The sequence below is a fragment of the Solanum lycopersicum genome, chromosome 3 (assembly GCF_036512215.1).
Source record: "Solanum lycopersicum chromosome 3, SLM_r2.1".
NCBI lineage: Eukaryota > Viridiplantae > Streptophyta > Magnoliopsida > Solanales > Solanaceae > Solanum > Solanum lycopersicum.
In genome coordinates this window covers 60,048,841-60,074,202 of record NC_090802.1, presented here as the reverse complement: position 1 = coordinate 60,074,202, position 25,362 = coordinate 60,048,841, and the positions used below count along the sequence as shown (strand labels likewise).

Here is a 25,362-nt window from a genome sequence, read left to right as displayed (position 1 = left end):
TTTTTCACACACACACCTTTCTTATGGGTTTTGTGTTGACCCTGTTGGGAGCTGTTCTGATTATAGATGTTTTTATTGGGGATGGGATGATTTCCGCAGTTATGACAAAATGGGTAACTGTAAAGCAAGAGTAAATTTACCAGAAGAAATTGGATATTGCTGGACAGAAATAAATTCTTATTAACTAGTCAATTGGTGGGACATTCAAAGAACTTGTGAGGAAGAAACAATAAAAATGGAACATACTGGTCTTAAAGGGAATACATCAAAAAGCTGCAGAGTCTGGGACAAGTGGGGAGACAGAGAGCCAGATAAGAAGTCAAAACATATCACACTCAAACAGATGAAAAGCATCAAACTTCTATGGAACCTTAGTTCCAGTATTGGAATACTACTGACTTGCTTGTTCGTGTTTCAGCCAGCCACTTTCCAATTAACCGGAAAACATCAGATGTATTTTCGTTCATCTGGTAGTTCTGTGAAATATACTTCGCAAGATTGATTGCCATCTGATGTTGGCCTTGAGCACGCAAAAGCTTAGCTTCTTCAAGCTACACCACATGAAAATAACCGTTGTAGTGAGAGAATAATGGGAAGTGTGAACCAGTAAGCAGAGTTTGGCATCAAATTTTAAAATGAAGAGTAAAAGCTTGCAGAGAAATAAATATTAGAAGATCTACAAAGTAAACCTGAGCAAAAAGAACTACTTGAGACCTATCATAACATAAACTACACAGGGTATATGCCATTTGTCCAGTTAACTCATCAAATATCAAGAAGCCAGAAATATGTGGAAACACAGAACTTCAGAGAACCCCTATTAAAATGTATTAGCAATTTATCAAAATGTTAAACCAATACTTGCTTCAGCTTGAATTACAAGTGTATTTTCTTGTTCGCTGTTATAGTTGACAAGCACAGCTATTCAAGTAAAAACATCTCTGAAGTCTCATTTGTTATTCTTAGTTAAACCATTCGCTTCATCTTATCTAAAATCTGAATTCTTAGAAAGTGGATATTGTTTTAGCTTATGATTTCCAGAGAAACATCAATATAACATACGAGAACTAAATTGCATTGCCTACTTGCAAATGTTCATGAAATAAAATAATAAACCATGTGGAAACCTGATAAGATAATGGACCTTGGGCCTATCAACCCCAAAAGGTACCTTATGTACTGAGGGTTGTCCAAGACCATATTACATCTCTCACACGGATGTGGTTTCAATTACCTCGTCCCCTGGACCAGGACTAGGGTTGAAAATATAATATAGGGACCCAACTTCGGGTAAACCAAGAATTGGGGAGAGTTTGGGCATATCTCAACCCAAAAGCTAGCTCATGTGGTGAAAATTGCCCAAAACAAAAGAGACCATATTACACCTCATACCGATGTGGGACTCAAAAGTACACTCCCAAGCTACATATATACAACAGCATACAGAGTAATGAAATTGGACAACTGTACCGTTGCATCAAACATTAATTTAGTAAAAGAACGTGCACATACCCGTCCAAGCCAGTAAAGGTTGGAATGTTCTCCTACTTCTGCACAAAGAAACTTAAATTCATGCAAAGCTGAAGCAGCCTGCGAAAACCTAGACACCTGTATATCACAAAGAATATATTTAGGAACGAATATGGAGATCATTTCTACAGTAAGTACCAATTCTAGCAGAATCACCTTGCGGAGAGTGGCTGCAGATTCAAGCAGATGTTGTATAGTATAATTCTGGCAATTTAAAATCTGAAGCAATACTCGTCTAAATGCCACAAATGGCTCCAGCAAATTCATATGTAACTGTGCTTGCTTTAAAGTGCGCTTCCAGTCCATATCTAGACATGTCAACTGCATTGACCAATTCCAAGCTCAGTATATTGACCAGGTCCGTGATAAGCATCACAAATATTATACATACAAAATACTTCTTATACTGATGCCATCAGAGGCAAAATAGGTATTAGCAAAATTCAGTATTATATGGGAAAGAATAATTAAGACTATCTGCACGCTTTATAAATAGAATGCTTCAATGTTAATGTTTTAATACTGCACTAGTTGACGAATCCAACAAGGGTGTCAAGTTTCTTGAACGGTAGAGAAGCACTCTAGAGAGTAACAAATCCAGGACAAGTAGAAGTAAGACTGGATATATGTACTACAAGTTTAGCCAATTTAAGAAGAATGAGGATGAGGTGATATTAGATGGGATTGTGACACTTAGATGCAAGCAATTTACATATGTATGCTCAAAGTTCAAGAGAATATTATACAGAGGATCAAAATAGGATAGCTGAAATGGAAAAGTACTACCAGAAGTGTTATGTAATAGAAGGAAACTGAAGGTTGTATGCATGAGCTGGTGTTTCCATTGAAAGGAAGTGGCTGAGGATGTGGACCATACTCTGTTAAATTGCAAATTAGCTACGAGGTTATGAGAAAATGGCTTTAGATTGATGCTCAGCTGGAAGAGTGGAGCTAGGAGAAGACGACACAAAGCTTGAAATGTTACTCCTCTTGCCTTGATGTGGGTCCTTTGGAAGGAGACACAAAACTTGTGTCTCCTTTTGAGACACAAGCTTTTGAGAGGGTGGAGACACAAAGCTTGGAATGTTATTCCTTCCAAATATGGAGAGAGCTTTCAAAAGGCTTGGAATTCCACTGTTTACAGCAGAAATTCCACTCATGAGGAAGACAGTGGCAAAAACTGTGAGTAACACTGTTGAAGCATTTGAAGCAATCAATGATAGATCATGAGCCGCTTGGCATGCCTGGAATCTGGTATTGATGTAGTTTTCATAAGCAAAATAACTCTGTTTAGAGCAGGCTGATTGGACCCATGGCAAACATGGACATCTTGGACAGATTTGAGCTCAAGGGTAGTTGGTTAGCTACCTTCCGGAAGACAGTTGGGTACTGGTTCATATCTTCCATTGCAACACTGAATTGGAGTCCTGCGTTTGACAACCCTCAAGGGTATTGATGAAGAGGAGAGGACAACGGCGAGGTGGTGATGAGGGAGAAAAGAAAACGAGGGGTTAAGTTAGACCTATTATCTATCTTATCATGATATTAGGGTCAGGCTCATTCCAATTCATTATTTACCCGATGCTAGTCCTCCATCTTATGTGAGATGAACTTTTTTTTTGATGAAGTAATTAGTTCTATTGCAGCATCAAGTAGATGCATAATAGTTACTGTGAAATTAGGTCTTAGGCCTAACTCACACCCCAAAAGCTAGCTCAAAGGGAGGACCCAAGCCTTTTAAGGAGTCCACCTATCTCATTAATCACCGATGTGGGACTTTTGTCATTCTTTAACACCCCACCTCACGCCCAGTACTTGGCATCTGGTGTGTGGACAATTTTAATTTTGAGGGACCCAACATCGGGTGAGACAGGGCATACTCTGATACCATATGAAATTAGGTCTTAGGCCTAATTCACACCCCAAAAGATAGCTCAAAGGGAGGAGGATTGCCCAAGCCTTTTAAAGAGTCCACCCATCTCATTAATCACCGATGTAGGACTTTTGTCATTCTTTAACAGTTACAAAAGCTTAGTAGCAAAAGGTCTGCTCTCCTTTACATTGTAAATTAAGAGTCAGGGAGCTGACAAAGTTCAGAAATGAATCAGGAAAATCTAGGTGGGGATAAATAAACCCAACTTGCTCGGGATTGAGGCGTAATTATTTTGTTGTTTATCATAGCGAAACAGAAACTTTACAATACCTCAGCACTTGATAGGAGCACAGGTTTAGATGAAACCGTCGGCATCTTCAATGAATCCAGCATTCTGCAAGATGAAGTCCAACGTGAATCCCATGCCATACCGAGGTGATAAAGAATCTGCAAAAAAATGGTATGACTTGTAATGAATTTGTACATATTTAGTTGTTCTTTTCCTGGATATGCCGGTTCGTACGAGAACCTTAGCATAATGCAATACATGCAAATGAAACCACAAATTGCCAGCCCGAAAGATCAGGATACCTGAAGCTTAACTATAGCTTGATAAATGTATTTGGTGCTCTCCTCGCTTGCATGACAGATAGACAGCAAAAGCTCCTAAAGAGATTGAAAAGCAGCTAAAAGGTTTAAATGTCCAAACATACTACTGTGAAGAAATAAATATGCATCAGACTTCTTTTACCTGCTTGGAATCTTTTAATTTTATCTGGAATTCATTGAAGCCTCCCTCTTTCAATGCTCGCAAACAGCTGAATTACAGCAGACATAATAAAGTGAGGAAAAAGTCTAGCACGTAGGGAGCTTGATTTACATGCAATATGAGTATTAACATGCATAATAAGATGCAGCAGGAATCTACTACCAGCTAAAACTTGACATATATAGCAGTTGGTAGTCTGTGTGGTTGACCGATAACCCCTTTTTTAACTTTTTTCTTTTTGAGAGATGAGAGTTATGATGGAACTACAACTTACTATCTATGTGGCAGACACAAATCGATATTAACAAAGCTTAAATGATTTAAGGAGAACTAGCAAAGTACACATCTCCAGAGAGTTCATCCAGTTATAGAAATCTACTATTAACTCTTAAGACTATAGAAACTTGCATTAGTTTAAGATTGGAGTGAAATTTTGCGATGTAAAGGGAGAGCTACTTTCCTTATATAAATGATGCTGTGTAAGTAAAAATTAAGTGGCTAGACATTCAAAGAAAACCATATAAAACATTTTCAGGATAGGTTCTACAAACAATTTAACAGGATAACAGTTAAATTTGATGAACAAAACACTTTTTCGGTAGGAATCACTGTAATTTCTCAAACGAGTAATTAAGCATCCATGTTAAGGACTTTCCCAACCCATCAGTGATAAATCCTTGATTCAATCTATTCAGAAAGTTCCCTCTCATTTCCCAGAATTTTCACAGAGATTTGGATTTTTAAGCTTTGTTTTAGATAAAACTGCCAACTCCTTTTAACTTAGCAACTCATAGTAAATGCACATTCAGATGAACTTGAAGAAAGAGAGAGAGAATAGATAGGATCTGAATCCACTTCAGTAATTCAGTTATGTCCTGAATTTGTGTACCATTTTGGCATGACTGAACCAGGATTGTTCAAATCTGGTTAAGTTGAAACAGAGGCATTTTACACTATTTATTTTATTTGCTACTTTTTCATTTGAATGGTACAGTTAGTTTCAATATTGCCTTGTATACCTCTGTACAAGGTGTAATCAAGATGTACACTCCCTGCACTGCAATCAAATGAAAAAAGCAGAGTCCATGCATCAACTAGCTTCAGGAGTAACCAGAAAATGGTCCAAATAAAATCCCAGCAATATAGTAATAGTTCCTTTTTCCATTACGTATTTTCTTGCTCAAAGTTGATGACAAGGCACATGCCAATTTAGGACTTCATTTAATAAAACAACTGATCATACCTGTGGAGATTTTCATTGAAATGGTCTCCTCCATACTGAATTGAGAGGACATTAGATTCACCATAAAGTAGTGAGAAATCCCAATTTCCAGAACGCCAAGCAGCTTCATACTACAAATAGCAGAAGCAACACTTGATGAGGAACCAATCTATAACACGAAGCATGTGATGAAAATTAGGAGAAGCAGTGGAGTAAACATGTTTCTGTCCACAGAGTACAGCATGCAGCTGTAGACAGGGAAGGAATGAATAGTTTATAAACAAAAGATTCTATCAGCTTGGTCATGGAAAACTCTTTTTCAGCTGAGAATTTGAGTCATCTCATGTATGGCATGAATAAGTAGACAGAAAACAGGCAGCTAGCTGATTTTTTCTTATTTGAAATCAGTAACTTTGTATCATATCACAATAAAAAAAAAAACGTTGTATCAGATAAGGGATCAAACAGTACTTGGGTAGTACTAAAACCATTTTTAAAATAGAGCTCTAGTGTCTTCCCTCTCTAGCTATAAAGAATCAAGAAATCTATGATAGACACAGTATCATTAGAGTAAATCTGATTACACCAAAAACATAGCAGTAAGATGAAGTTCAACTTGATCTTCTGCACATCATTCTCTAAGCTCTCAAAACATCTGGAATTCCTCTCCTTCCAAATTGTCCACCAGATACAAGCTGGGACAATTCTCCATCTACTCCTATCCTTAGCATGTGAACAATTTTTAAGTTCGGTCACTAGTATCACGGTTTTGCACACCAATGAGGCACTATTATCTAAGCTTATAAGCCAGACAGAAGTGAGACAGCAATCTTTTATTATTACCAACAACGACATGGATTGTGATGAAGTGGTGAGTACTCCTTCATCCTTAATCAGAGGTCTCGGATTCAAGTCCCCTGGGTACGGAGTCGCCATTGTTAGGGAGTGCTTTACTCCCCCAATGTGGGACTTCCCAACACGATTCCGGATTTAGTCGGGCTCCACTCAAACACCGGGTGGGAAACAAAAAAAAATCTTATATTATTGAAACAATAAAATTGGTTACGCTACCAAATTATTGTACACCAACAGGGCACTATTTCCTAGTTTCTGTCAGTTCTTCTTCATGGTATTAGTAGAATTTTATAAAAGACACAAATTAAGTCCTTGTCCAAAAAAAAAAGGGAACTTAATAGTTAGTATGAAAAAGCAAAATATTGGCAGCACACATCCAAAAGATAAATATTATTGCTTTACACCTTCATGTCATTTACCTGTAATGCTCCTCCATTCCAAAAACTGAGTCTACTTTCCTTATCGGTTAGCAGAAAAGGAAAATATAGGAGGCAAACCTGTAGTTCAGCAAACTCTGGATCATGTTGGAACCTTCCCTTTTGAGAGGTCAATCCTTGACAGTACACATCCAAAAGATGAGTGCAACCAATTTGCTGCAAGGATCTAATAAGGCCCTTATATGGTTTCTTTTCGATCATCTGATCTACTACTGAATCAGATGAATGAAGAATATTTTCAGGAGAATAACTGTGTCTTTGAGCTACTGGATCAGATCTAATTTGTAAATCATTGTACTCAAGAGCTTTACTCCAATTTCCTTCATGTTCAAATGTGATAATTTGAGAGGTCAACTGCAAAGACCAGAATACAAAGCAACGGACAAAAGAGTTGGTCACAAATGGTAAATTTAATAATTCAACAATTCTTTGGGTAATGGCATAAAAAAAAGAGTAGAGCAAATGAAAGAGTAAGGCCTAAACTAGGGTTTAGGTTGTGAACATTTTGCAAAAAGAAGAAAATCATAGTTATTACTCCTCATCTTATATTGAATGTCCTACTGTTTATTGAGGTGTCAACTGTATGGGCAGTGCTGCAACATGGTAGTCACAGAAAATGAAAAAGAAAATAAAAAACACAACTCCTATCAAAATGTTCAATAAAAGAAGACAGAACATAAGAACAAGTTGGAAATATCCAAAGCACACGGAAAGCCTGTCCAAAAAAAAGTGATTTTATTGTGTGAAACAGCATCTAGAGAGTACTGGTAGTTACATCGAAAAGTATAAACCTAACTGTACTTCTTCACAGGTTGTGCAATGAGTTGAAGTAGTAAAACATGGCTCCGGGATCATTTGAAACAACCCTTGTTCCAAAGAAAAGTAAGAGAAATACTGTTTAACTTAAAACAGTGCAGAATCCTTTTTGTCTTCAAGATCTCTGGAGTTTCTTTTTCTGCATATGACCCATCTGGCTGCTGTATGTATGGAGCTCTATATTTGGGGAAAGTTTTCGAGATCCCAGCACAGCTCCAGCTATTTTGAGGGAAAGCTTGTTGCAAAGTATTCTTATCTTAGAGTTTGTACTTTATTCACCTTCTATTAATATTCATGAGAAGAAGAATCACATGGACTTAAGGCTTTTTAAGATTTCTATGCTGATAACCACAAAATAATTATGATAATTAAAAACAGTTAGACGTGATATTCCAGGAAAGAGAGTACATCTTTTTTTTAGAACAATCAACAGTGTCTCAAACTAAAATTAGTTAAGACCAACTATATGAATCACCCGTGCCGTCTTCTCATTTATAAGAAAAAAGAGTGACAAGTAACTAAAAGGTTGAAAAGAATTTAGAAATATTTTTTATGGGATACAATGGAAGGGAGGAGAAAGATTCACTCAGTGAACTGGAGAGTCGTCACTTCTCCGAAGGAGTGGCAAGGACTCGGGGCGAAAGATCTTAAGGTCTTGATAAAGCTTTATTGCGGAAGTGGATATGGATTTGGGGTGCAGGAGAATCCGCTATGGAGGAGGGTATTAGCGGAAAAGGAAAGTCAAGTTTTCCGGAATAAGTGCAAAATCGCAAGAAAGTCCAGGGGGTTTGACACGAAAAAAGAGAAGTGAAGTGCACACTTCACTGAATGAAGTGCCCAATTTACGAAATTTTAAAACATAATAATTTATTGTTGCCTTCTCAAAAGTCAAAACATAAAAATTTGGAAATACAATAATCAAATTGCTATTAACTACCTAATTTCAGCATCTAATTTACAAAAAATGTCAATATTAATCCAACTTCTCAAAGTTGAGACTCAAGAACCATATGTTTCACTTTGTGCGTCACTTTTTTGAAGCAAACACTTCCCTGAAGCGCATGGCTTCATTCATGAAGCTAAGACCCTTCATTTCGCATAACTTCATCGGTTAAATCAGTGGCTTTTAAGAACACCGATTTGCATAATGTGGTTTAGGAAGCAACAATCTTCCACTCACCACACATTAGTATTCTTTCACAGTTTTATTTTTACTACTCCTTTCCCAAGTCTACCTCATACTTTTTTTTCTCCCTCTTTTCCTTTTTGGATTATTATTTACCACAGAAGCAATAAATTCAGGAGCCATGGCTAAGATTAACCATAGCGTGCAAGAGACAATTACAAAACGAGAGGTCAGAAAAGATAATAAAAATATAAGAAGTAGCAGAGATTTGCATTTATGTGAACTGACCTTGTGGGATTGGATGATTCCATAGAGGCTGTCTGGTTCATTTATGTGTGTCACTGCAGATAAAAGTATTTCAATGTGTTGCGGCAGCTGCAATATCAGAGAAAGTATTAGTTGTTCCTTCAAAACATAGGATAGCTTCATTGCATGAATCATTGTTTTCTATATGTTAAGTGACCGCAAAAGGAATGCTAAAAGGAAACTCTAACAAATGATAACATCTGATGGAACAATTAAATGCATATAGTAACTCACAATCTCAACATGAGAGAAATCTGGAGTGCCCAATGTTAGGGAATTGAAATTCTCTTCACACCAGTGTTCCACGTAAAGAACAGCAGTAAAGTAAGCGCCAGAAGCCTGTCATTGAATGCAATGGCATTGAAGAAACAGAGAGAGATTAATGGTAAGAACATCAAAGAGAAAATGGAAATGGAAGAGCGTAAAAAAAGTTTGGCACTCACAATTGCAGACTTTGCAACAGCAAGATAATCCATATGAATCCAATAAACCTAGCAAAACATCAGATGACGGAGAAGGCGTGACTCAGTAATCTTAAGTAGAGAACTTGGGTCATAAACATATCTTCTCAGTAATTCAATCCAACTTCCAGAACACTGGAGACCAAGAGAGAAGAAATAAAATTTGGAACTTTTCCTTCTCTCTATATGGACTTTCCTGGAGTATTCCCGGGTCGATCAAGGAACCCTACATCAGCAGGATCTCTTGGAGAGTTGACAAAGCCATCAAGAATGTCTGGAGAATAATCCCAGCAATCATTTTCAGGGTTATCTGGAATGGAAGGAATCGCAGATGCTTTGGTGGAATTTCGATTCCTACCCACTCTCTAAAGACTAGATGTTTAGTTAATCTGCTCAATTGAATTTTATTTCAGCAGTCAATAGCGTCGACATGTTTTTGGATTTTGTTAGCTCCTTAGCAAGCTTAGGCTACTTGTACTAGTGTAGTAGTTCTGAAATGTTCTTTTTTGACCTTCTGTACTAGAGCTAACTAGTCACGCCTTTTGTAATTTGGCATCTTCCTGATGCCTATTCAATGATAATTAATCGTATCAAAATCTAGCACCAAACCCTTTGAACTAGACAAGCCAGGTGAAATAAGAGTATTTGAAAGTTGACCAGGTTATAATGATGGGAAGGCAGGAGTGAAATAAGGCTATACTACAGACCACAAAACTTAAGATTAAGTAGTCACACAGCATAAAAGCAGCAGCGATAAAAGAACTGAAGACTTAACAGTTGAACATAACATTTTGAGTATCACTTTTCTGTACAAAATTTCATGCCAAAAGAAGATGTCAGTCCACAAACAAAATATTTCACAATTTAGCCAATGATGTTTGAAAAATAATGGTATTTTTCTAGCTAAGTCTTATTATGAAAAGATACTGAGAAGGAGGGAGATAGCCTTTCCTTCTCTCAGTTGAACTCATTAGCTACCCAGAAAGGTGTGTTTCTCTACCTGGCTAGCTATGAGGAGGGTGATTCTACCGGTTGAGAGTTCGAGGAAGAGAAAAGGTGTTTCATGTGAAAAAGCTTGGGAGAAGATGTGGATCACCTCCTTTTACACTGTCAGATTGCATCTCAATTGTGGTGCAAAGTATCGGGCTGGTTTGACTTTCAATAGGTGATGTCAAGTACAGTTAATGCTGGGATGCTTAGCTGGACTTTCAGAAGATGGAAAAGAAGATGTAGGCATGGAATGTTGCCCCACGTGCACTTATGTGAATCATTTATATAGAGAGAAATATGAGAGCTTTCGATGGAATAGAGAAAAGCTTCATGCATTTAAGCATTAGCCGTCTCTTCTCCCTTGTTGTCTTTTGCTGCACCCGTGGAATCCCTTTAAGCATAGAACATTGGTGTCTTTCATAAGGAATCAATTTTTTTTTTGAGGTCTCTCTGCTTTTCAATATACTCCTTGTATAAGGGTATTTATGCCCTTCATTGATAAGATTTTAATGCCTTATTAAAAACTGTTGAATGTTAATCAGAAGCCGCATGGTCCCACCACTAAGGGTTACTAGACGAGAACATTTAAATCAAAGAAAACAAATAAATTTCTCTCTTTTTTAACCTCTTTCAAATACTATCACATTTCTTATGTCTAAACGCTTGCTTAGTGAGCAGCCAAACGATAAAGAAAAGGGAATACTAGTTTATGACGGCATTTAACAGCAGTAAAACATCATAGAGATCAGAAACACTATAAATGATGACAAGTACACTGCAGAGTCAACAAATATGTTTTATTTACAGGATGAAAGAGTTGTTTCTACAGAAGAATACATGCTAGGATTTATTTACCTTTTCCCATGATAATGTGGACAGTGATACTACAGATGAAGTAATTGTCTGATGCTTTGCCTTCAGAGGCGTGGAGCGTGTCTTTGATCCATAGCTAGAAGGCCTTCCATATTGCTGAAAATATTAGCAGATATTACTGATATCATCTCAACTGAGAGACCTTAATTTCTTTCTAAAAGAAAATCAACAGACGAAACTAAATAAATTTGGCAAATTAGTATATTAGGTATCTTTCTATGAATTATTAGTAAATTTGTGTATCATGTGAACCTTTGAATTTTCTCGCTTAGAGGAATTAGAGGATGTGCCTCTTTCCATCACGTGACACAATCGAAGCTCATTAAGCGCATCTAAGATAACTTGAATTGATTTGGTCAACTTATTGTCTTCGGTAAGAATGTTCTCTTGCACCTACATAAAAAGGGGAAAAAATATTGGTATTTTTATCTCAATAAAAAGATGAAATAGTACCAGCTGGAAGTCTGGAACAGATACCCACACATGTTTAAAACATTTTGTCTATTCAACTCCAGATTGGTTCACCAAAAAGGTACTTATTACAATGTTTAATAAAAGCTTAAAATACACAACAATAAAGTACCCACAGTAGATTTCCATAAGTAGGGTTTGGGGAGGGTAAGATGTATGTTGACCTTATCCCTACTCCACTCTTTTGTGGTAGATTGTCGAGAGGTTGTTACCAATAAACCCTCGGCTCAAAACCAAAGCTTTCAAATTAGGATTGCAAGAATAATATGACAACAAAATAGCAACAGACAAAGCAAATGCAGCAACAGGTAGTAATACACAATAAAGAATAAGCGACTAAGCATCTACAAAATAGCCCCCAACCTCCCTCACATAAAGTGCGACAACGCTCGGCAACTTACTAGACTTTTAGCCTAAACATCAAACTCAAAACCTTTCTATCTAGGGTCATGTCTCCAGTAAGCTAAAGTTGAGTCATGCCCTGTCTTCTAATCACTTCCACCAGTTCTTCATCGGCCTACCTCTACCTTACTGAACTCCTGTTACAACCAACCTCTCACACCTCCTTACCAACACGCACCTCCTCTTTACATGCCCAAATCATCTCAACCTGGCTTCCCTCACCTTGTCCGCCATGGAGGTCTTCTTCCTATCCATGTACATCAGTCTCCTTACAAGATCAATGGCTTCTGTACTCGAGCATCCCAGCATGATTCTGAACTGGTTCACGGAAATAGTCATGCCTCTCCTCACTCTCATATCCACCACCCTCTCCCAAACTCATTTAATCAAATAGATCAGACTATATCAATAGAAATAGAAAACAAGGTCATGTATAGATATTCTTGATAGTTTAACCAATATAGAATAATGTAGGAAATAATAGAAAAGGAGACTTTAGTGAGTTTCATGACTAATTAAACCCAGTCTGACCTGCTAACTACTTGAATTAGAGAGACTGGACACTATAAGCATAGGACCTATTCATATTAATCAGTCAAGAAGGTAGATGGCTTAGGCAACAAAATGAATAGAATAACCATTGAGAAACATATACTTAAAGTAAGTATCACAACAAAAGTTGTTCGATGTTTGACAAAGAGTAGTTAGGCAGTTTCTTTTGTTTATATGCTCATGCTACATCACAAGATAGTGAAAGGTATTGAGATAAGTGGAACCAAAGATAATAAAGATGGAACAACTAACAAAATGTAACAATAACCTGTGAGGAGATCAGCTGACAAAGATCAACATCTACGTCTTTTCTACTCGACAAATTGACCATCACATGGGGGAACAGGAGCTCTGCAACTTCAGATTTCACCAACACAATATCTTGACACAATCTGAAAGGACCACAGGGGCTTACTAACAGCTTAAACAAAAGAAAGAAGTTGATAGTCCTAATAAAGGGATAGATGTTCTGGGAAGAAACTACCTTAGGATCTTATCATCACAATATTCAATCAGGGCACAAACAAGAGGACAAATCCATGTCTCGAATGTTTTTCCATCAGTCTTCCATATAGCAGAAGTCTTTAGGGAAAGTGCCTTAGCTGCAAGGATATTAAGAAAACAGACAAATGAAAAGATGGCAACTGATGTAGACTTTTGTTAATTTAAGCAACAAAATACCATCTAATGCTTAAATTATGCACAAAATCAATAGCTCACCTGTCAGTGTAATACTGAACTAATAGAACATCTATGTTTTCAGACATTTAGATTAGTCCTGGTAGAACAACTCTTACAGTTTTCCAAGGAAACTTTCACTAGCCGAGATTCACTGTAGCACCATTTTCTGCAGGGATCTAGATTTCTCTTTAAAGCCAAGGGTACACCATATTTCCTATTGGAGGGACTATGCTTCAAAATGCACTAGATTGAAACACTAAGCCTCCTAACTTCCCTCCTTCAGTCCTGAAGGCATGAGAAGCAAGGTCCTGAAGGTTCCTCAGAGTAACCCCGAGCAGGAAACAACGCAATATAGGGGCAAAGCTACGTTTTCTAGATCCCACAAGATTTATTTTTTTTGAGATAAAGGTAATTGTGTATTCACAAAAGGCTCATCATCAATTGAGATGTCTCTAATATTATCTCTATGTATCATCATATCATTAAGAGCGAAGTAATTTATGGAACTTGTCTTGTATTTTCATCTACCGACTCTTGAATCAGTTATCCTCCCTATTGTTGAATACTAAACGCACTACACAAAATAACTCTTGTAACTTATAGATTCAAGAGCTTAGGGGGAAGGAATTTCATTCCAAAGAATAGGTTAATACACAAGAAGTTGAGGAAAGACATCAAAATAACAGATTTTGCATCCATAGAAGTATATATGATACCCAGAACAAATTTCCAAGTTTTCACCGCATTTGCTGATAAAATAAACTTAATGACTAAACTGAATCTTACCATTAAGCTTCCTTTCTAAATCTGCCAGGAGTTTCTGCACCAGGTTGATATTGACACCCTTGGAATGAACCTACAAACACACAGAGCAGCTTAATTGCCAAAATTGGGAAACAAATGAGTAATTCCAAAGAACCCAGACAATTGTTTAAAATTTGAACCTTTTTTGACACAATTATAAAACTAAACATTATTGAATATCGAGCAAAATAAAAGGCATATAATTATATCCAAAATACTGTCCAAGAGGAAAGGCTGCTGACTTAAAAAAATATTGTTAATGAAGTGTTACATCCAACTTCTGCAGACTTTTTTTTTTTTTGAGAAGGCAACGATTTTCTGCATATGTTTAGGTTAGAATCAATCAGATACATGGTTTAACAAACAGCAAGGATTATAACAGAAGATTCTCAGCTACCTCAATAAGGGATCTCTGATGAGAATCAAATGATAGCAAAGCCCTCTGACCATTTTCAGTTGAAAGTATCCCCTGCTTGAACAAACCAGCTTTAGAGAAAAAAAAACGGAATTGGAAGATCTTTTGAGCTTTATCCTCAGAAAACCATGACTATTCGAGAAACTATAAAGAACGGCATTAAGAAACAACCATTCAAAGAATGAAAATGAGAAGATGTAGACACAGGTTTTACAATATATGAGCTCCCAAGATCAAATGGCTACAACTGTAGTAAAGAAGAACCTTTTTTTTTAGAATATTAAAGAAGAATCTTTAATTAAGCACCTTAAATGTTTTAGTTAATCAAATACACTTTGCTCTTGGTACTCTCTACCAAGACTCACTGCATCAGGCCTCCTACTAACACACTCAAATAGGGTTTGAAAAGCACCAATTTTAATAGCTCAAAACTGACCTGCACCACATATGTGAAAACAGCAATAAAAGTACCAAGCTTTGATACCAAGATCCTCATGCAACATATTAACCCCTCGTTTGAATATTTGCATCCCAGTCCATGATTGAGAGTTCTCATTGGTTCAACAAGTGTTTCAGGACTTATGGGGATGATTCAGGCTGGGACCCAAGGGGCTCGAGTGAATTTTGGGCAGGAAAACTACATTTTGGACAGTTCAGATCCTTTTTTTTCTTGGTACGTTGTGCTTCGCGATCGCAAGGCATTGGGTCGGGACAGTCGACAGTGCAAGCCTAGGCTGCAAAGCATCATGGGTTCTAGATGTGCTTCTATATGATACTCTATTTAGCTTCTTTAAGATATATTCTAGTCACTTATATCATTTATAATTAAAATGCATATGGGTTCGCCTAATGGGTATGCAAATTGGGTGTGACAGAATGATCTCAAGCTTATTAGATATGGAAAGGGCCTCGTTCTCAGAAATAAATATCAGTGTAAAATTTTACTAGAGCAACACTTGAATATGTATTTCAAGGGGTATAAAACGTCAGAGTATTGACCTGAAATTAACATCTCAAACATGGACAAAGCTAGTCTCCTAACAAAGATGATGGGACATAAGCGCAACACTGGAGACTGTACATATATCCAATGACAAGGAATTAATAAGGATCTAAGGAACAGGAACTTGTCCTTATAGGTAATGAATATAATGAAAGAGTCATAAGATCCCTGCAATAACACAGATATTCTGTTTACTAACTTCATTTGGACAGAATCGTCTAGTTCCAGCATTATTAAATTAGCTAAAAGAGTAGCTTCAGGACTCGGGAGACAATCATATAGCAATTATCCAGCCAAAGGAGAAGGTGTGAAACTTAATAACCTAAAACACTTTATCCAACTCTCTGTAATCATTTAGAATCTTTTCTTTCCTTTTGTTCATCCATTCTCTTCTATCTCAGCATTACCTTTTTCTCTCTTTTTTTTGGTTCCCAGGTCGGGAGGCAGGGTGTTTTTGATTGGTTGGTCGCTTGGCACATAAGTTCAGGTAATTAGATATGAAGCCTAAGTTTGAACCTCCTTCTTAGTGACCAGCCTTATTAACAAGTACATAAGAGATGAGCGATTATGATCCAAAATTCATGCATTAAAACATACTTGAATGATGAAATCTTTTGAATAACAGTGCCAAATGGAAATATGGGGTTTGGCAGAGATCTGCTTGAAATAATATCACACAATTTATCATATGTTGACTCACCCGCAAAGCTTGAGATGCCATGTCAATTATCTTTACGGAGTCATCCATCAAATATTTCTTTAAAAGCCTCATAATTGCCACCAGAAGTTCATCTGATATGCTCATACCAAGGTGGAAATTATGATCATGTAGAGATTTAGACTCAATAGGAAGATGGAACACAACACCATGGGGATCACCAATACCAACCTGCACTTGCAGTGAGAAAGCAGACGGCAGAGATACATGAAGAAACAAAAAATAAAATAAACAGCCGAGATAAATAACTGAAATAACAGAAAAAGGTACAACTCAATAACATAGCAATACTAAAAATAATACCCGAGATAAAAAATCAGAGACCAGCACACCAAAATTGCCAGCACCACTCAAACTACATATGTGCACCAGATTCCAGACTGTATGAACAATTTCATGGTCAGAATCCAAATATGCATCTTCAAAAATGTTCTCCTCGTTCTTTTGTGCTGGGTAAGCTTCATCTTCAAATAATTTCTTGTGTAATGCTTTTAAACTGCCACCAAAGGAGAAGAAATTTTAACTGCTAAAGTCACTTGCAACAGAGCTAAATAGATAGCATTGGAAGAAATCTGAAGCAGAATGGTGAACTCATCTATGACTTCAGCCTAGTTGGAAGGATAGTGTCAAGATGGATCTTGGTCTAACTCAACCCCAAAAGCAAGCTCATGAGGGGAGAATTATCCAACTCCACATAAGGAGACCAACTTCAAACCCTTCTCCGATGTGGTACCATGCACGCCCAGACCTCATTAATCGGAGCGTGGACAATATAATATGGGGCCTCAACATTGGTAAACAAAGAATTGGGAAGGGTCTGGCTCTGATACAACGTAAAGATGGATCGTACTAGCTCATGGAGAGAGGATTGTCCAGGTCCATATACGGAGACCAACTTTCCATCCCTTTTCCGATGTGGGAAATCTTAACAGATATAAAATTAGAAATATTGAGAGACATTTAACTGCACCAGAGAGAATCCTCAAAGACCGATCAACTATTAAAAAACATAATCATCACATCAAACTTTTAAGCGTACAGTTATCAAACTCAAACCAAATTTCTTAGGAGTAAAAAGTACGTCGCAAAAAGATAGAGAGTTTATAATTTGCTTAATTACCACAGAAAATTAATAAAGTTTTCTCCTTTACTAGAGCTATAAATAATATCAAATAAAAAAAGTATCAATTTAAATTTTTTTCAAAGCTTTTCATGGGTCAATTTGAATCATACATGTAGCCCAACTTTACATGGACTGTATTGGAATGGTCAAAGAGCATAAATTAAAAAATTGGCGAGTAATAACCACCTATAATACATACGAGTTGGTGAATCATATTTTAATGTTCTAATTTTGCCACCCCTAATTGAAATGATTCTTAGTAGAAGCTTAATTAAGTGAAAACAGGAAAGAAATTAGAACTCTTCCCTAAAATTGTGATTTTAGATTTAAATTTTGTTCTCCACCTGTTTTAATATCTTTTTTCTCAACTTTGAACTATTTTTCTTGTTAGTCTAGCGTTCTATATAGGACACTAGATAAGTAGGTTTTTTTCTTTCCTTTCTTTGTAAATTCTCACTCCAGCTTATTATCTTTAATACGTCAAATTTTCTACTGGAATTTTGAGTTAAGGTAGTTGCTTACAGCCTAAAAAACGAATAATGGTGTGACCCTAGGGGTGGATAAAATAAAAGGGCTTAACTAACATTTTTATTGTGTGTGGATAAATATTAAGGTGCAATAACTATTGCCCTGTGATAGTAGACAGTACAGTCTCTATAAATAATGATCAACTACCTTCCTGTTTTAGTGAAGATCTGAATACTTTAAAACAAATCAACCAAAAATGCAGTTATCAAATCAAACTTTCAAAGAATACAGTTATCAAATCAAACTACTAAGGAGTAAAAAGTACTTCGCAAGGGGATCACTGAGGATTCATATAGCCAACTCCAACTTGTTTGTGATTAAGACACAATTAATATTGTAGTCAGGAGAGGGGGAGGGGGGGTTAAAGGGAGAGGTGGCTGTGGGTATTCTCCTCTACATTTTGGGAAGAATGGATACAACATATGGACTATCTCTGACATGGTGATAATGCATTGAAGTTTATATCAATAGCATACATACATCGATATGCCCCATTGAAGTTCACTTCTTACTTCTTATTTTAAATCTAACAATTAATTGTTCTATAATAGCAAGTGTTCGACTCTCAATTCACCTACCTTACATGTGCAGGAAAAAAGAACACAGAACTCAAATTTAGTCCATATAACCAAGTAATGCTTAAAAGGACCACAATTGATGAGACAAGAACAGAAACAATACAGAAAGTAGAGGCTGTAAAAGAACAATTACCTCCAGAGAAGTAATCTTGGCGGAAGGTAACGAGATCGTTTCCCTAACTGAAACAGCCAAATTTAATAAATTAAAACTAAGCATTTGAATAGAAAAATGAAAGGTCATCAAACAACGACCTTACTTGAACAGGATCTGTTTAACAATGTCATCAAACTGTTCATTGAAGTTCCAAGTGCTACTTACAGTTAACAAGTGCTCCATAGGTGAGTAATTTTGGCATAGTTCCTCATGAAACATCCTTATATCATGAAATAAGTCGAGGTTAGGGAAGGGCTCTAGTTCCTGAAGTAACACACGCAATTAGTATGGCCAAATGAGTAGTGCACAGTCTACTCGGGTCCTATGATTGTTCAAACTGTTCAGGTAATAAGGATACCAGAAATTCCTACTTTAATGTACTCGTGCAGAGATGGATCAGAGTCCAAGGTGAGTTGGCAGAGCAGTGACAGAACTTGAGATGATGTGGCAGCTGACACTTTGGAACTAGACTCAGAAGGAACGCAACATATTACCAACTTGGAGATTAAGAACTGTACAGAAGAAATAGCATAAGGTTAAACACAATTGAAGAATAAGGTGTAAATAATATAGATAAGTAGTAAAATAAGAGTCTCAGCGACGTCAACCTGAAGCTGTTCACCTAAGACAATAGCCGTTCCCTCCAATTGCTTGATTTTGAATACTTTTAGCAATGAAGAAATCATTCGGCAACACTGGTCCAGCAAAGCATCAAGGTCCAAGCATTGACCAATCAAGTTGAGGAGATAACTAGAAAAAAATGTCAGATCTGAGATCCTCTAAGCATGAAATAAATGTTTTATGCAAATCAAGCAAATGTAGCACCACCTACGGAATGCAGGGAATCACACAACTAAAGCATATAAACACCACCTCGATCAGCCATGTGTTGTACATAAAAAATTGAGGACAAACAAAAGCTCAGACAACTGCACTCAGTCTATACTGAAAATGCATCAGCGTGTTTTAATTCAAAATACAAAACAATTGTTAAGTTTAAATAGATTCCTAACATTGACGATTATGTCTCAAAATAGATGAGCAGTTATATTGGACAAAACATAAAAAGCAAAGGGAAATGTTCAATATCAACATTTGAAGTTCCAATCTAACACAAGAAGAAATTACAAGGCTATTGCATTTCTCAGATGACGTTTCTCAGTCAGCCTGTGCACAACTTAATAGAGAAACAAATATGTCCTCACCATAAATCACTGTCCCCCTATGCAGAGGCTTATCCTCCAATTTTAATTTTAATTTTTGATCAGGTAAATGGTTTCATCTATCACAAGGTGAATTAACGTACCTGGCTGTACTAGGAACTGTAACTCGATGCCCTAATACATCAATAAGCACTTCAATCCCAGCAAGCCTGTAAGATTTATGCCTGAAATGACCAGCTGCAGAAACTTTGTAATGCATCTCTACTATAAACTGCACAGCCATATGAAATATTTAGAAACTTCCCACTAGTAGTTATTACGTAAGACGTATAGCCAAACAAAAATTTCAAAGAAGAACTATATATGCGCATGCAGTACCGTAAATACTCGATCTGGTCGGAAGATGTTAATCTTGTCAATAAGACCAATATTTTGAGAAGAGGCGTCCCTACAAGAAAGCAGTAAAAGAAAATTTAGAGAAAACATGCCAACAACAACATAATTTTAAAAAATGACCAAGAGAAGATACAGCACATCTCCAAAAATCCATCCACAACTGTCTTAATTGCACGTGCTATTGTCTCCTTGGAGAATAAAGGTAGAACAGGGTCTTCAGCTGTTGAAGCAAGAGAGAAAATAGTATTGACGATTGAAACCTGCATAAAAATATGGCGGAATTATTTAGATAAAACTTGGGAAAGTAGATTGATTTTTCATGTGAAAGTGGAGTAACATTGACATAAAAAATGAAACACTCATATCACAGTATTGCACCAAACACTACTCCCATAGGAACCAGTGATACGCAGAGAAACAGGTGTTATTCAAAATTTATGCAATTAGATGTGATGTTCATGTACGCATTTCCCTATAGAACAAGACAATTTTTTTAGCAACTTCCTCACATAGTACACACCTCATTTCAGATAAATCAAAATGTCAACTCGAATGTATGTGAAGGAGAGTCATACCATGTGCGTCTTTATAAGTTTGTCTCTTTCAGTTTCAGATATTTTAGCAATATCCAGAATTGAACTTTCAAGTACAGCTGATCCCTTCTCCCAACCAGCCTTCTTACTGCAATGTAATGCAATACAAACAGAGAAAATATCAACAAAGTGATTCTTAATCATTTCAGCAAGAGGCTCACAAGCAACCTGCACATGATGAAAATGTAGAAATTTCAGGTATGGCGCAGAACAGTGACTAAAATCTGAGAATATACAACAGAGTAAGCATGGAACTTGGTAGTATAAGCACCAAGAATACTAGAGAAATCATATATGACTAACTTAAAATTGTAACTGAATGAAAAATGACAAAAAGAAACTCCAACCTTCGCAATCCAATTCATGTTGGAGATGTCACCATGCAAGAGAAAAGATGGAAGAAGCCAACGGCAGCAGGAATGAATGAAATTGATAGGCTCTACATTGAAGACAAACAGATCCCTTGCCTGACATGACGTATAGTTAATGTGTTAGCTGTTCGGGTGGCAACAGATTGTTGATAATGAGCTGGATTAGAAAGAACCTACACATTACCTCAAGAAGAGAAGCTAAACTTACACCAGTAGCAACCCAACTAAAGAGGATCGACGCCATAAGTTCTTCCATATACTGCAAACAATCAAGATTGTGCCAGCAAGAAAAATGATTTAAGGACCAAGCAAGTTGAGAATCTCACACTTTTTGATCACATATCTATAAGGCTGATTGCTAAGCTCTTTAATTAACATTTCATACCTTTGACCTAGAAGTATACTTTAACTCCCTTGATAGATTATCAAGGGAAGCAATAACAAGCCTCCTGAAAAGAGGATAATATAATAAACAAGTGATCTCCCAGAAAAACAAGACCAAGTAATGACTTTTGAGTACCTTAAACAAGGGTTAATAGCAGCAATAACGCATACCATAAAAACAGCCTGCAAAACAACAAATTAGACAGGTATAACCTCATAAAGTCAAAAAAACTAATCTTGGTGAAGAGATCTACATGTTCTCTCTAATAATTTCAGCAAATTAATGTCACTGTAAATGAATCCCCTAAACAAATCAAGTACAAACAGCCTCCTTGAATACCTCCAATTCAATCTTTTCACTGTGCAGTGCAAGGTTAGCTAGGGTTACAATTGTTGTTTCCAATATGGTATGAGGCTGAGGACCAGCAGCTAAAACCTCCTTCGCAATCACCAGTTTATCTCTGGAGCAAGTCACAACCTTTATACCAAAATTCGAACTGAAACAGAAAATTTCAGGTGAACAATTGAAATGTTAATCAGAAACTTAAATGCTAACGGAAGAGAGGAAAAAGTTAACCAATAGTGAAACTACGGTAAGAAGAATAATAAATCTAAAAACTGGAATTGCATAAAGGATGTAGTGGATGTTTTCCTGGTAAATGCTCACACAATGCAACTCCAAATTGACAAAATTATAGGAGGCAAAATAGGATGAAAGGTGCTGGTAAGGGAAATTGCTAAGGTAAATTAAAATGATGAAGAGTTACCAATTGAAAATGAAACAGAAAAATAAAACTGTCCCAAGCACTTCTCTTATACCCTTTTCATTCATTGAAATTTTGACCATTCCTTCTTCTAAGTTCACAAATTTCAGACCTCAAGGGTTTCTGGAATATCACCTCCACAATATCACCTCCACACATTGTCTTAAAGTTTTAGATTGGATGCTCATTCTTCTATAACATGACACTAGAGCCAAACTTTTGTAAACCAGTTTTTCCACTAGTAAGGCCATTAATACAACTAATCTCTCTCTAGGCATCTCTCTCAACTAAAACCTGAATCACCAACTTCGCTTCAAGCCCACTTCTACCCTTACTATCTCAATGCTGAATCCATCTCAGCCTCTTGAGCTGCTCTCTACACCAGTCCCACTCTCAATCCTATTGAGCTCTCTCAAAAATTAAGCTTATTAACCAAAAAAGAACTAGACTAAACTTTTCTCCAAAACATTACTGGTAATCTTCCTTCTCTAATTCCATAGACCCATTTAGACATTACCAAACTAATTGAAATGAAATTTATCAAATCAAGTGCAAAGGACAATCGCTATTTATTTATGACCGACAGATCTGTCTGGGGCCGAGCATTTGGGCCAACTGCATCTTCAATTTGGGGATAATGGGATCACCATTCTACCCTTCTCCACTTAAGTACCAGAGTTAGCTCGCTTGACGTAGGGCTCGAACATGTGATCTTAGACACAAGTCTCTCTACCTTAGTTAACTGAGCTAATCCCTGGGGGCAATAGGAAGATCAATATTTCAACAAACAAAAGACGAATTACAGTAGACCTACCAAAATCATTGTAACACTCGCAATCTGCATGCATTTTCTTTAAATGTAAGCAGATGTTCTTGCCTCAACAAAATGGTATGGCTCTTTAAAGGGGTAGATGGAATAGTTTGTAGATTCTCCATGCAACGATTATAAGCAATGTCTTATTTCCAGTTAGTAACATTAAAAAAAATGGTGTTCATGTTTTACTCCAACCACAGTTACATGCCCAAGTACTTAATTTAAGTAGACAAGACTTCTAACACGCCCTAAGTTAGAAAAGTTAATCAATGCATACTCGAGTATTTGCCTATTAAACTTTTGATTATAAAAAAAATTATGACTATTGTTTTCGTTCAACTTTTGAGCAACTTTCAAAGAATTCTAAATAACAATATAATTGACTGTGATAAACTAATAACCATGCTTTTTATTTGAGATTTATATGGATGGTTATTTCTGGCCAAGCAGTTAGTTTTCGACATACTTAAAAAGGTAATAATGCATTAAAAAGAAAAAGAAAAACTAAGCATCGTACCATATGTCCTGGAACAGTTCAAAATGACCATCCCAAGTTTGGAAAAGCACACCAACCCGTCGAGCAAAGCATAACCTAACTCGATAATCTGGATCGGGAAGCATCAGCAACAGCTTCTCAATCATGGACTGCTCAAATTTGAAGCAGGTGTCATGAAAGAAAATGACAATTTTGTAGATCAGAAATTAAAATGAAACTAGATAAAAAGGAAAAGTGATCTCATTTCAATCTTTTTTTATCAAGATTTTAGAAGGTGATACCTGACCAGTTTGAGGATCCACTAAAATGAAATTGCAAATGCAATCAATAAGCTTAGTCCGTCCAACCCAATCAAAGAGGTCACTGTCTGCAATTTTGTTCATCAAGTCTCCAAGAGAAATCAAGCCCTACAACCCCATTTTAAGGGATATGCAAATTGAGAAAGTTATGTTAGGAACAAGAAAAGAGTTTCTATTTGTCAAGAAAGGAGAAAAGTAACAACACCAAGGTAAACAGCTTTCCACCCAATTAAAAAAGAGTAATACTAAAACATAAGTGAACAGATCTAGCAGTGATCTAAACCATAGGACCATAAAAGAGAAATCATGCCCTGCAACCCCATTTCTCAGGACATGCAAATTAAGAAAGATTTGATAGGAACAAGAAAAGAGATTATATTGTTCAAGAAAGGAGAGAACACCAAGGAAAACAGCTTTCCACCCAATAAAGAAAAAAATAATACTAAGGCATTAAGCTGCATCACAGATCTAGCAGTGATGTTAGTAGAAATATATAACCTTAGTACCAGAGGAAATAATTCAGAAGAATGAGAAAGAAGTACCAAAAATAACAACAATTTTTTTCCTGAGAAAGTTCTGGCAAGTTATCATTGATAGGAGCCGTATCATTCCACTTTTATCGAATGTCCCCAAAGAGCGAGATTAATGGAAAATAATAAGTAAGATGTCTTAAGTAAGCTTCTCTCAAGGAGAGACTAGGTCAGCAACACAGTAATCCGTTAAAGCATTGATTAATTTATCATCTCACTAACTAACTATAAGAATCTTAGGGAACTTAGAAGCAATTTAAAAGCGTAAACAGACTAGCTTTGACCGATTGTAAGTTTGTCAACTATCTGCTACAGAGGTCTTAGTGTACTATCTTCCTATCAATGACATCCAGATTTACCATTTCATTTTATCCTGTGGAATTTTACTCAATGCGAATAGACAATTATTCAGAATGGAGTTTTGATGTACTAAACGATCTGAAAAAGGCATGAAGTGATGAAACAAGAAAAGCATACAACAGGAGAAGCATTACCAGTGTACACTGCAGGAAAGAACTCCAAGATCCGTGTTACATAAAAGGAATGTCCTTTAGAATACATAGCATGGCTTAACTAAAACTATGTTTAGCACAATGTAATATGCAGATAAAATCTAAGATACACCAACTATACCTCTTCAGACAATTTTTCCCGTGAAGACAGAGTCCTCTTTGGGTGCTTTGCAACACCATCACAGGATAAGAGACTCTCCAACAAACTGCAGATGGCAGCTAGCACATTCAGAGACTGGACCTTGAGATTTGCCTGTATGTCTAGGAAATCATTTAAGGATGTAATCTGTAGACAGAAAAAGAATTAAGTAGTTATCAGAGTTTTCAGAGCATAAATAGTTTGTAGTTAACTA

At 36.6% G+C, this 25,362-nt stretch overlaps 1 protein-coding gene across 2 annotated transcripts in view; it reads right to left on the bottom strand.

Annotated features, from left to right (window-relative positions):
* LOC101253578 (serine/threonine-protein kinase ATM) overlaps positions 1–25,362 on the bottom strand; it is a 52,827-nt gene that overhangs the window by 12,576 nt on the left and 14,889 nt on the right. For both annotated transcript variants that reach the window (XM_010320675.4, XM_010320677.4), the window contains 35 exons: positions 25,131–25,295; positions 23,950–24,075; positions 23,690–23,817; positions 21,935–22,091; positions 21,731–21,777; positions 21,596–21,659; positions 21,395–21,469; positions 21,187–21,306; positions 20,822–21,007; positions 20,385–20,506; positions 20,229–20,298; positions 19,994–20,121; positions 19,296–19,437; positions 19,059–19,199; positions 18,853–18,951; positions 18,667–18,713; positions 16,608–16,800; positions 16,287–16,475; positions 14,566–14,637; positions 14,151–14,220; positions 13,168–13,285; positions 12,952–13,075; positions 11,511–11,651; positions 11,241–11,354; positions 9,378–9,425; positions 9,169–9,273; positions 8,917–9,003; positions 6,747–7,040; positions 5,416–5,525; positions 4,155–4,221; positions 3,995–4,069; positions 3,734–3,850; positions 1,687–1,851; positions 1,513–1,608; positions 400–551 (listed from right to left, as the gene is read on the bottom strand). In XM_010320675.4, coding sequence (XP_010318977.1) covers positions 400–551; positions 1,513–1,608; positions 1,687–1,851; positions 3,734–3,850; positions 3,995–4,069; positions 4,155–4,221; positions 5,416–5,525; positions 6,747–7,040; positions 8,917–9,003; positions 9,169–9,273; positions 9,378–9,425; positions 11,241–11,354; positions 11,511–11,651; positions 12,952–13,075; positions 13,168–13,285; positions 14,151–14,220; positions 14,566–14,637; positions 16,287–16,475; positions 16,608–16,800; positions 18,667–18,713; positions 18,853–18,951; positions 19,059–19,199; positions 19,296–19,437; positions 19,994–20,121; positions 20,229–20,298; positions 20,385–20,506; positions 20,822–21,007; positions 21,187–21,306; positions 21,395–21,469; positions 21,596–21,659; positions 21,731–21,777; positions 21,935–22,091; positions 23,690–23,817; positions 23,950–24,075; positions 25,131–25,295 — 4,154 coding nt within the window. The remainder of the gene's footprint in view (positions 1–399; positions 552–1,512; positions 1,609–1,686; positions 1,852–3,733; positions 3,851–3,994; positions 4,070–4,154; positions 4,222–5,415; positions 5,526–6,746; positions 7,041–8,916; positions 9,004–9,168; positions 9,274–9,377; positions 9,426–11,240; positions 11,355–11,510; positions 11,652–12,951; positions 13,076–13,167; positions 13,286–14,150; positions 14,221–14,565; positions 14,638–16,286; positions 16,476–16,607; positions 16,801–18,666; positions 18,714–18,852; positions 18,952–19,058; positions 19,200–19,295; positions 19,438–19,993; positions 20,122–20,228; positions 20,299–20,384; positions 20,507–20,821; positions 21,008–21,186; positions 21,307–21,394; positions 21,470–21,595; positions 21,660–21,730; positions 21,778–21,934; positions 22,092–23,689; positions 23,818–23,949; positions 24,076–25,130; positions 25,296–25,362) is intronic.